Source organism: Astatotilapia calliptera, chromosome 22, assembly GCF_964374335.1.
Source record: "Astatotilapia calliptera chromosome 22, fAstCal68.1, whole genome shotgun sequence".
Taxonomy (NCBI): Eukaryota; Metazoa; Chordata; class Actinopteri; order Cichliformes; family Cichlidae; genus Astatotilapia; species Astatotilapia calliptera.
Window position 1 is genome coordinate 11,962,624 of NC_137442.1, and position 11,125 is coordinate 11,973,748.

Consider the following 11,125-nt stretch of genomic DNA (forward strand, 5'->3'; position numbering starts at 1 on the left):
AACTGTACATGAACGGCTCTTGTTGAGATAAATGTACAAGGTGCAGGTTACTTGTACTTTTATCTCGACATGAGATTATTTTTGATGGTGGTTAATGAATGATTTGAAAGAACAATCATCTGAAGTTGAAGCTTTTTTTCTTTTTTCCTTTTTCTTTATATTTACTATGATTCAATCTCACTTTTAAGCCATAATACAAACAATGGTTATCCAGAAGAAAACATTTATTTGTAAATTTTAATTGTGCTTTCTTTAAAATTTCTAGGTCCAAGTTTCATGACAAACATTTTAATGTTTAGTCATTACTTCATTGGGAGTCACAATAAGTTCAGAAATGAGTACGTACATGAGAGAGACTGATCATGTTGGTGGGGTGTGGAGACAAAGAGAGGAAAGGCTGAGATGGTTTGGACATATGCAGGAGGAGCATATGAATTGCTGGACATTATATCCAGCAATTCATGGATATAATGTCAAAGGAGAATTCTAGGGATAGGGATGAGAATAATATGGAAGTTGATGTATTCATTAGTAGATGGTTATCAGAAAAAAACTTTGAACGGGCCATATTTTATATACTTTTATAAATTATTATAGAGAGACAGGATGGAAAAGAGGGCTAACAGCTTTTTCACGAACATGCAGTACCGGGACTGAACAGTGAGCGGCAGCACCGATAAGTCTTGAACCTTCCGACGGCAGACCGGAGGAAGAGGAAGAGCGTAACCTACGGGGTGAACTGGGAGGTGGTGTCCATCTTATTTACACCCGTGAGATTGCTAAATTGTTGATCTGTTGATTTCTTCGGGATTGTTAAAGCTGAAAGCCGGGTAAGTTAGCATTGTTACGCATATCAGTCCGTTGAGCCGTTTGAGCGCAGAGGCAGAAGAGCCACGGCAGACCCCCGCTCCGGGGCCTGAAGTCGTACCAGGCGCCATATTGACGCTCTTCTGGTTTTAGCTTAGCATGCTAGCGTTACCCGGCACGCAGGACTACAGCATACATGTAAGGCCGGATTTAGCCCATTGTTTTGTTATTCATTAGACGTGTTTTTGACAGAAAATCTGCGCTAAATGTGATAAAGCAAACTTTAAAAGTTACCCTAACGACAGGGAGAAGGTAATACCTGTTAGCTGGCTTAGCCTTTACAGATCTTGAGCAGCGACTGTTACTGATATACTTTTATGATCTTTTCACAAGAAAAGGTTAATAAATGACTAACAAACAATCCAGTTGGGCGAAAGTATCGGTTAAATCTGTTATTTAGTGAGTGAACGCTTAGTGTTGCATTCATAGCGTTATCGAAAAAACAAGAAATGGCCCATTATTTTCCAGGGGTTAGCATCAATGCTAATCAGGTGCTCACACCAGATGAACAGCTTCTTTTTGTGCCGCGTTAAACCAGACCTAGCTACTGTAATATGAAGCTGTTGAATGTTGGCTTTTTCCCCACTCATAATTTACTGTTTCGTTTTTCAGGTCTTCAGAGATGAGCAGTTCAGAAGAGGTTTCATGGATCTCCTGGTTCTGTGGGCTGCGGGGGAATGAGTTTTTCTGTGAGGTGAGGAACCAAGGCGGACATATTTTTACAACACATGAGTGTTGGGGTTATTTGTGATATAAGGCCATGCATGGTTTGGAGACAGAGAAGTGGCAGAGTAGCAGTTGCTAAGATTATCACGAAAAAGAGCAAGGATGGACAGGGATAGAAATTAGCTAGTGCACATGCCCTGTATTTTACCCTTATGTTATTTATCTTCTACCAATATTCCACTGTATAAATACCCACCACCTTTATATTTATGAATACCCAGTAATTCTATCTTCTAAACTATGCTCTAATGTTTTATTTCTTATTTTGTCTGTACTTTTTGGGGTTGTTTGTATTCTGTTATATATACGGTAGCCTTTTATCTTATATCTTATGTTTTAACCTTGTTGTGAAGCACTTTGGTGTGCCTTCGGTTTTAAATGTGCTACATCAGGGAGGGCTCAGATTGAGTGGTGTGGGAACAAAGTGAGACAGGTGATGCTGAGATGGTTTAGACATGTGCGGAGGAGGGATAGTGGATAAAAACACCACAGCACTTTACAGGAAGGGCCAGAGTCGTCTCTATTTTTTGAGGCGACTGAGGTCCTTCAACATCTGCCAGAAAATGCTGAGGATTTTCTATGAGTCTGTTGTGGCCAGTGCGATCCTCTATGCTGTTGCATGCTGGGGGAGCAGGCTGAGGGTCGCAGATGCCAACAGACTTAATAAACTGATCCGTAAGGCCAGCAATGTTGTGGGGATGGAGCTGGACTCCCTCAAGGTGGTGTCGGAGAGGCGGATGCTGTCCAAGATAAAGACAATGTTGGATAACACCTCCCACCCACTCCATGACATGCTGGTCAGTCACAGGAGCTCGTTCAGTGAGAGACTCAGATTACCGAAAAGCACCACTGAACGACACAGGAAATCATTCCTGCCTGTGGCCATCTCCCTGTACAACGCATCCACTTAACACACTGTTTGCTGCTACAACTACACATGTTTCTTTTCCAAATATTTATTTATAAGTGACTTATGTATGTATGTATGTATGTATATATATGTATATATTGTACTATTCTTAGTTAGCGTATTGTCTGTCTTGTCTTAATGTTGGTTTAAAATGGAGCACTGTAACAAAAAATAATTTCCCCCAGGGATCAATAAAGTATTCTGATTCTGATTCTGATATGCTGGACAAAGGATGTTGAAGATGTAGCTGGCAGGCAGGAGGAAAAGAGGAAGACCACAGAGCAAGTTCATGGATGTTTTGAAGGAGGACATGCAGAGGGATGGTGTGAATGAGGAAGATGTTAGGGATAGGATGAGATGCAGACTGATGATTCACCTAAAGAAAGCAGCCAGAATGAGAAAATGAAATAACATTTCTGTTACCAAAAGAGGAAAAATTCAGATTTCTTTAGAGTAAAGTGATGGAGACCTTCAAAAAAACTCCTGCTTATCAAATTTATTACAGCTACCTGGTGTACAGTTGGGTTTTCTCCCAGCACTTTCTAAACTGGAGAAAGGCAACATCCTACGTGTGCATTTCTGGACTTAGAGTACACATCTTGTGTGTAGATGTGTAATAATTCAAATATTTTGTGCAGAAATGCTAAAATGTGTAAAAACAAAAAACTATGAAAAAGTTAAAAATATCAATAACACAGTAATAGTAATAAATTAGCAAAAAATGTCTGGGTCAGTCACTGTAAGGGTTAAACAGTTCATACTCCTGTCTTGATGGATCCTCAATCACCCAGGTAAGGAAATCCCAGAAAGTGATTTCTGTTCATGAGGTGCGTTGTCAGTTGGAGAAATGTTTTATCACACATCCAGCTTCGTGAAGAAATCGGAGGATCTGTTTCAAACCGAACAAGTCATTTTGAGGATTGTTAAAATATTTTTCCTGCTGAAAACGCTACGATCAGATGAACAGAATCAACTTTCAAGGAGTTCTGTTCCTACAGCTACTTGATTCCTCATGGATTGAAATGAGTCTGATTTGTGGTTTCTCCAACGACAGGTGGATGAAGACTACATCCAGGACAAATTCAACCTAACTGGGCTCAATGAGCAGGTTCCACACTACCGCCAGGCTCTAGACATGATCCTGGACCTTGAGCCAGGTCTGTATGTTGCATTCCTGACTCATTGTTCTCAGTTTTAAGTAAATAAGGTATGTCAGTGTTTGCTTATGTGACACATTTGCCAAAAAAGCAAAAGATCCCCAGTTTGATCCCGGAAGGAGACACAAACCCCTCTGGGGTTGTATCACCAATCTGGCCTAAAAATCTGCCAAACAAAACATGAGGAGCTGCCTGCTGTGGCAAGTGGAAAGTCGCTTTATTGTTTGTTGTCTGTATGCAGAAGTATTACTGTTTATCACCTCCCATCTGCAGCAGACATCAGGAAGTAAGACTAAAAGAGCTGCGAGTGTTTCATGTCTGTGACATCTCCTGAGCTTTTAATGTGTTCCTTCTGTCATTAACAAATAATGAGAGGGGACATTTGATCTCGGCTTTCTTTTGATTTGAGGTGCTTTGTGCAGGTTTCCTCTCTCTTTTCAAACTTGCTCAGAACATCTTTGTTTCATGCTCTTTTATTGCTGGAGCACCTTTAGAAAACCATAATGTGTCCCAGTCTCTCTGTTTTATTCCCAGCGTTTCCTTTTCCTCTGATAAATTTATGTTTTTTCCAACTGTCAAAAGCGTGAGTAGTTTCCCTGTTTCTGATTTCTTTAGATGAGGAGCTTGAGGACAATCCCAACCAGAGCGACCTGATTGAGCAGGCTGCTGAGATGCTGTACGGCCTCATCCATGCACGCTACATCCTCACTAACCGAGGCATTGCACAGATGGTAGGTGCCAAAAATCCACCAGTTCTGTCTCTACATGTTGTTTGAGTCAGATTTTACTCCACTCGTAATGGAGTAAAGTGTTGTTGAGATGTGAATGTCTCATACGTGGTAATCAGGATAGTTGTACTTAAATTATAATCTTGTGTGTGTGTGTGTGTGGGGGGGGGGGGGGGGGGGGTTGGGAGAACAGCTCTCACAGCTATAAAGTCCTGACTGAAATAATGTCCAGTGTGGCAGCAGAGGGTGGGTTCATCCCTCAGAGGAAGATAAAAGTGGACATGAAAAGCTGTCTGTCTGAGGGAACGGCATAAAATGCAAAATCTTTCAGCTTCACTGCTTTTTACTGCTGAAAACAAATCATTCATCTGCTTCCTATGGTGCTGATAGAAAAAGTAAAGACCGTGTTTTCTTTATTCTTTTCCTCCTCCACACTGTCATAACGGCGTATTTTTTCCTGTTTATTAGTCATTATCGTCTACTTTATGTAGGAAAACACGATTAAATGTGTTCAAAATGCAAAATGACAGTATTACACTTTTACGACCATGTTCAACAAACTGACAACAACAACATGTGCATAGGAAAACAAAACACAAAATTTGCACAGCTCTCCTGTGCAAAGTTCACATGGTTTCATGCTACACCAGTGTGAGAACAGCAATACTGCTAGTCCAGTGTGTTAACTTCCTAGTAGAGGCCGTTGTGCTCCATGCAGACAGGTCCTTGTGGTGCAGATGCATCTAAAGCAGACTGTTTCCTGCTGTGGGCTACATGTGAAAAAGCACAACTGTGGAAAATGTTCCAGCCTGATTCTCTGGAAATCATCAAGATGTTTATGTGGAAAAACTGCTTTATTAAAGTTTATCATGTGCACATTTTGCCTGAACAGTTGTCAGTAGTTCCTGGAGGGTTCTGACTCTAACTGGGTGAAATTCATTGTAAAGGAGGTGTGATTGGCACGATTCCCTGTAGTTTTCCATGTTTGTGTGTAAATATTTACTGAACTGTAAGAAAAAGTGTGAAGCCAAATAGAGGTGGAGAAGGTTCGCGTTTTAAGGTAAAAGTTTTTTTATTTTTGAAACATATAGAATAAAGTGCAGCTTTTACTTTAAAGGCAACCCTTCTCCTTCTCCAGTTTGCGTCACAATTTTCACTGTTTCCGTACAGCTCGAACTGCAGCAGCACGCTTGATGTTTTTCTTTAGTGACAGATTTGCGTCTCTGGGACTTGATCAATCATTTTCCCTACAATTGCCATCAGCTAACCACAAAAGGTCGGAGAATACAAATTTTTCCACTCACGATCGGTCTCTAGTTTCTGTGACGAAGCCTGAATCACTTGATCCTGTAATGCAACGCATCCAAAATGGCAAACAAGAGTCCATTCACTATTGTCTGCTTGCTTTTTTTTAATCTTTAGCACAGTCACCCATTAATTTCAGTCATGTTAAAATTTCCTCAGGTTCAAATGTTGTTTTCCACACAGCAGGATATGAATTAACCCAGGATTGTGGAGCTACCTTCTGTTCATATATTAACTCTTTATTGGGCTCATTTCTGCTTGCTCAGCTGGAGAAGTATCAGCAGGGAGACTTTGGCTACTGCCCCCGGGTCTATTGTGAGAATCAGCCTATGCTTCCTATTGGTGAGTAAACTGATGTGAATGCCCTCATGCATGCGTTAAACAGTTACCCAAGGATTACCACAAGGTGGCAGACAGCTTTCACGAGTGACTAAAAGTTTGCTCTTCCCTGCCTTGCATGTCTCTCCTCGATGCAGCGAAGTTAGTCAGGAACTCTTCATGGGTGTGATATTTAGTTTTGGGGAAATTTGTTTTGTTTGCTTGTTTGTTTTTAAATCTGTGATTAAAAGGCACAGCAGCTGTATCTGGCTGGCTGTGCCAATCAGTACAAAACAAATGCTATTTGTTTTTATTGAATCTAGATTTTCCTGCAGGTGAGGATAACTTTGATCCACAAGGGATTGTTTGCCAATTATCTCGGGTGTCTTGATCTCATACTTAAATGGGTTTCTTCCTCTTCCACACTTCTCACAGGCCTGTCAGACATCCCAGGAGAGGCCATGGTGAAGCTGTACTGCCCCAAATGTATGGATGTCTACACACCCAAGTCCTCCAGGCATCACCACACAGATGGAGCTTATTTTGGCACCGGGTTCCCCCACATGCTGTTCATGGTTCATCCCGAGTACAGGCCCAAGAGGCCTGCCAACCAGTTTGTTCCAAGGTTAGCGTTGATATTCAGCTGTAAAGACTCCGAGCACTAAATCCACCTCCTGCTGATGTTCATAGGCAGATTTGTTGTAAATTTGTAACTGATTATTTTGATTTTGTTTTCATTTTAGTTCTGCTTTTTCTTAGTTTCCATAGTGATATTGGCTTAGCTTCTTTCACTTTTTAGTGTTTTAAATACATGCTTTATTATTATTATTATTATTATTATTATTATTATTTTAATTTTAATTTTAAAGTGTCAGGGCCCAAAATATGTGAAGTTCAGAACTGCACAATAATATGGCTTAATATAAACACTAGAGATGCCCCCATTGCAGTTTTCTCTGACAATTCAGATTTTCCTCAGTGTGAGCAGCTGATTAAGATTTTCTTTCAAAGAACAATAACAGTGCACCAGATTTACTGAACAAAACAAATATCTGTTACTTCTTTCATGTTTATAACATCATCAGATAAGACAGGATCCACCCTTTTTTTTTTTTTTTCATAATTTTTTCAGTAACTGCTTTGATTCTTTGCTCATACTGAGGCTCGTACTGAGCCTGCTGCCTTGTGTCTCTCATTAGCTTTAGCTTTAGCTGTTTTTCTGTCGTTGGCTCATTAGGTTTGTTGTTCCAACTGTTTTCTTTGGTTTGATTTCCCTCATGGTTTACATTACCAAGCTTTTGCCTTCACTCACTTCCATGCTAACAACATATTATCTAGCTCTGACTATTTGCCTGTGCGTGCATAAAACACAGCAGCTCGTTATCGGTCGTATGGGATGCCGTCCCAGATGGACAACACTGGAAATGTATGTTCCTGTTTGTTTCCATAGAAAGAGTGGGTGTGGTTAATGCCGAAAAGGTTTAGTCTCTCTGTGTTTGTGAATACCTGCTGCATCTCTTGGTAGATTAGCAGCAGATTAGCGTGGTTGTCCACTAATCCTGTGCCTGCCCTTGGAGACCATTGTCTGCATGCTGTACTGTTTACCGTAACCAGGGTGCAGTGTTAAGAAGAATATGTTGTCCCTTCGGCTGCTGTGGAGACTGCAGCCCGTTTCTATGTTCTCGTGCTGCTTTTTGTGATATTTATTTATATTTACTCTGATGTCATTCTCTTTGCCATTTAAGCCCATTTGTTAATGGTTTAACCTGTTGGACTGTGTGTCTCTGTGTGTTACACAGTCCCATTCCTTTGATGCATAGACAAAGACATATGCAAACAGACACACACACAGCTGGTTATTTGAGCTATGAAGTCAGGCGGTAACTTTGACTTTGACATGTTTGCTTACTCTTCCTATTTGTGTTACGGTCCTCTGCGCTGTGAACGTCACACAGCCTGACTTCAGGGCTCTCATATTGAGTTGTTTTGTTTAAATCCATCAGTTCATCTAACCAGCTAGCCTAGGAGTGTCAAAAATAAGACCTGTGGGACAGAATTGGCCTAGCAAAGATTCCAATCTGGCCCACTGGACAGCTTTAAAACAAGTGCATAGAATTTTACTTTACTGTAGAAATTACTTTTGTTTTTCAAAATTGCATTGCATTAAACATGGCATTATTAAAGTATTTTAAATAAATCTCAGGGATTAAATATTTAAATGTCCATTTAAGTTCAGAGTGGGCTGTATGTGGCCCACAATGTAAAATAAGTTTGACATCCCTGAGCTTGTCCCTAGTGCTCGAAACTGGACATACATTTCATTTGATTTGCCTCCACTGTCACCTTCTGACGTTAGTTCTTGTTCTCCCTGCTGTTGGTCATTAGTCACAAAAATACTCATCAAGTTAATATTTGCACAAGTATAATGTTTGTTTTTATTTTATTTCAAATGTACTTACGTGCACAGGCTGACTAGATGGCAAGGATTGCACATCCTTTCCTGGATCCTGTGTCAATACGCTGTGATGTCTGTTTGTATTACATAGAACACAGTCAGGGTGGTGTGATGTTTGTCATCAAATGTCAGCGCCGTCTCCCTTTAAAGAAAATGCATGACTGATCAGTCTAAACATTGTCATCATCTTTTTCTTCTTCTTCCTCTTCAGGCTTTATGGGTTCAAGATCCACCCGATGGCCTACCAGCTGCAGCTGCAAGCCGCCTCAAGCTTCAAGAGCCCCGTCAAGGCTATCCGCTAGAGCACCCAGGACTGAGGGGGGAGAGAGAGAAGCCAGAGAGGAAAGAGTTATTATAGGATGGAGAGGGGTCACCTGCATTTTTCAAAGCTCTTCATGTGCCCCCTCCTCACCCTGAAGAAGACTGTATTATTTTGATTTAGATTAGGGCAAATGAAAAGATCTTTTCTTTTTTTTTTTTTTTCCCTTTGAGTGTGAGCGAGAGAAAAAATGCACAGCCATGATCTTAAAGACAAACACACATTTGGTTTTCAGACGTTCCTTACCAAACTCCTCCGTGCCAAAAACAGAAGGCAAGCTAAGAGGAAGCCGAACATGGCGGGGGGGCGGGGGCTCTGTTCAATCGCATTGTGAGCACAGAGGAGGGAGTTATGTCGTCGGTGGATGACACCAGAGTACGATCAGTGTATTTGTGTATTTGGCACAGTTTGGTAAAGGTGGTGGTAAAACCTTCCGTCATTCGATGCCTCGTCTCCACCGTTAGTCCCACCTAACCCCGATGGAGGCTGGCACTCGCAGAGACAGTTTTATTTCCCCCTCCCTTTTTTGATTTGTAAAATTTGGCCCATCGTTGTTAAATTTGCCTTAAAGTAGAGAGAAACACCCGAGCTGTTTCTGTCCTTTCGAGTGTCTGATTTTTCTCTTTCTTTCCGTGGTTAGAGGAGATGAACTAGAAATAGGTCAAATGAGACAATTTATGAATCGTCAGATAATTGTAACAAGTTGGTGTCTTTTCTCCAGCTGTCTGTGCGTGTGTCAAACAACACCCTCCTCTACCCATCACGTCCTGCAGAAGCAGGTTTGTACTGTCACCCACCCCTCCCTCCCGTGTAGCTTCATCTCTGATACAGAAACAGCCGAATATTCTGGATAGTGTGGAAATTTGCTTTCTGGCAGTGATTAGATTAGAAGATCGATATCGCTCATGCTTTTATGGTAAATATGAAGCAAATACTGGCAGACGGTTAGCTTAAACTCAATAAGGAAGCAGGTATCCTGGCTCTGTTCTAGTGGTTACAGATCAGCAACAAAGCTGAGTCTGCTCAGATTATATAAATCCTCATTAAGTGTGCGGTTGTGTGCCAGTTTCAACCCATGTAAAGTCCACTGGAGTTCCAGGTTTTCACCACGACGAGCAGTTTGCACCTTAATAAACAGACGTTACTGTGCGAGCTTAAGTTTGTTTCAATCAGAACAAAAACCAGAAGAATAATGACTAGCAGTGTGAAGTGTGACGTCCAGTGTGCTGATACCAGTGTGTTACTTCAAATGAGCTTATTCAGGCTTTCAAAAGGGTCAAGTAAAAGACAACAGTATTTAGATGGTATATATTTTTCAGTTTGCAGGTAAAGTTTCACGTAATTCCTCTTCAGACTGCTCACCTGTACTGGCATTGAATTATGTTACTCTCATTTCATAAAGTCTGAATAAGCCTCATTAGACACACACACACAACTAAGTCAGTGAACAACGGCGCACTTTTTGAACAGATTTTGCCACGAAGAGAGTAGTAATAATGCTAAAGGATGCTTTTTTTTTTTTTTCATGCAGAGCTGGTGTATCACAAGGTGCTGATGAGAGGTTTAAAAAGGCCAAATTCTCTTTACATTGTTTAACAAACTAGATGCCCATAGGTGGATTTGTTGCTGCCAAACAGAGCCAAGCTAGGGCTTCGTAGTCTCGGAAGAGCTTAGCTAGTCATCTCCTCCTGTCTGTAGCTTTAGATTTAACATGAACATGAGATATCAGTCTTCTCATCTCAAACTGCCTGGGCCTCAGAAGTTCAGCTCACTCCACCACAGCACCGTCTTTCTTTTCTTGTTTATGTTTGGGCTCGGAGGCAGGTGGCGTCTCCTAAACAGTGGGGGCACACACTCGGCGGCGCTCCCTCCACTCCTGTCTTATGTTGGTATGACTGTGATAGATTTTTGCTTTTGGATTTCATGATACAAGAGAAACGTATTTATGTGTCCAGATTTTAACTAATTGTTTGTCTGTGTTGTTGTATTCTTTCTGCTACTGTGGACGGGTGAGCAGGATTCAGAATTCTCAATAAACTTCTATTTTCTTTTCATATTCTTCTGTCCTCCTTTTTATTATTATTTAGCACTAAAGTTTTCTGGCCACTCAGAGTCAGTAGAGAGTCCTCTTCTTCATCTTTTCATCCACTTAAAGCAGCCAGATGAATTTATAAGATTATGCAGAGTGACTGTAAACTAACTGAATTGTGCTTGATGTTGGAGCTAATGAGGTGTTTTCCCTCAGTGATGGAGGTAGGGCTGGATGTCTTGCTTCTGGGTGTGGTTCTGGTGCCATTTCACATGACTGAACAACAGCTGCAGTGGTCTAACACAAGCAGA

General features: G+C 41.1%; 1 protein-coding gene across 2 annotated transcripts; it reads left to right on the plus strand.

Annotated features, from left to right (window-relative positions):
• Nucleotides 1–692: 692 nt before the first annotated feature.
• On the plus strand, nt 693–10,841 carry csnk2b (casein kinase 2, beta polypeptide). Of its 2 annotated transcripts, none has more exons than XM_026156308.2 (7): nt 693–830; nt 1,480–1,561; nt 3,558–3,660; nt 4,276–4,391; nt 5,960–6,035; nt 6,447–6,636; nt 8,678–10,841. In XM_026156308.2, exons 2-7 carry the CDS (start codon nt 1,490–1,492, stop codon nt 8,766–8,768), a joined length of 648 nt encoding a protein of 215 aa, XP_026012093.1. In that variant the 5' UTR covers nt 693–830; nt 1,480–1,489; the 3' UTR covers nt 8,769–10,841. The 2 variants fall into 2 exon arrangements, with proteins under 2 accessions (XP_026012093.1, XP_026012092.1); XM_026156307.2 differs by lacking the exon at nt 693–830 and adding an exon at nt 933–1,005 and having other exon boundaries at nt 8,678–9,602.
• Nucleotides 10,842–11,125: the final 284 nt, after the last annotated feature.

Bases quoted from the DNA above. Each gene is read 5' to 3' on its own strand.
- csnk2b (XM_026156307.2), top strand. The intron at 3,661-4,275 runs GTCTGTATGTTG...TGATTTCTTTAG, and splicing joins GATCCTGGACCTTGAGCCAG to ATGAGGAGCTTGAGGACAAT. The intron at 4,392-5,959 runs GTAGGTGCCAAA...CTGCTTGCTCAG, and splicing joins ACCGAGGCATTGCACAGATG to CTGGAGAAGTATCAGCAGGG.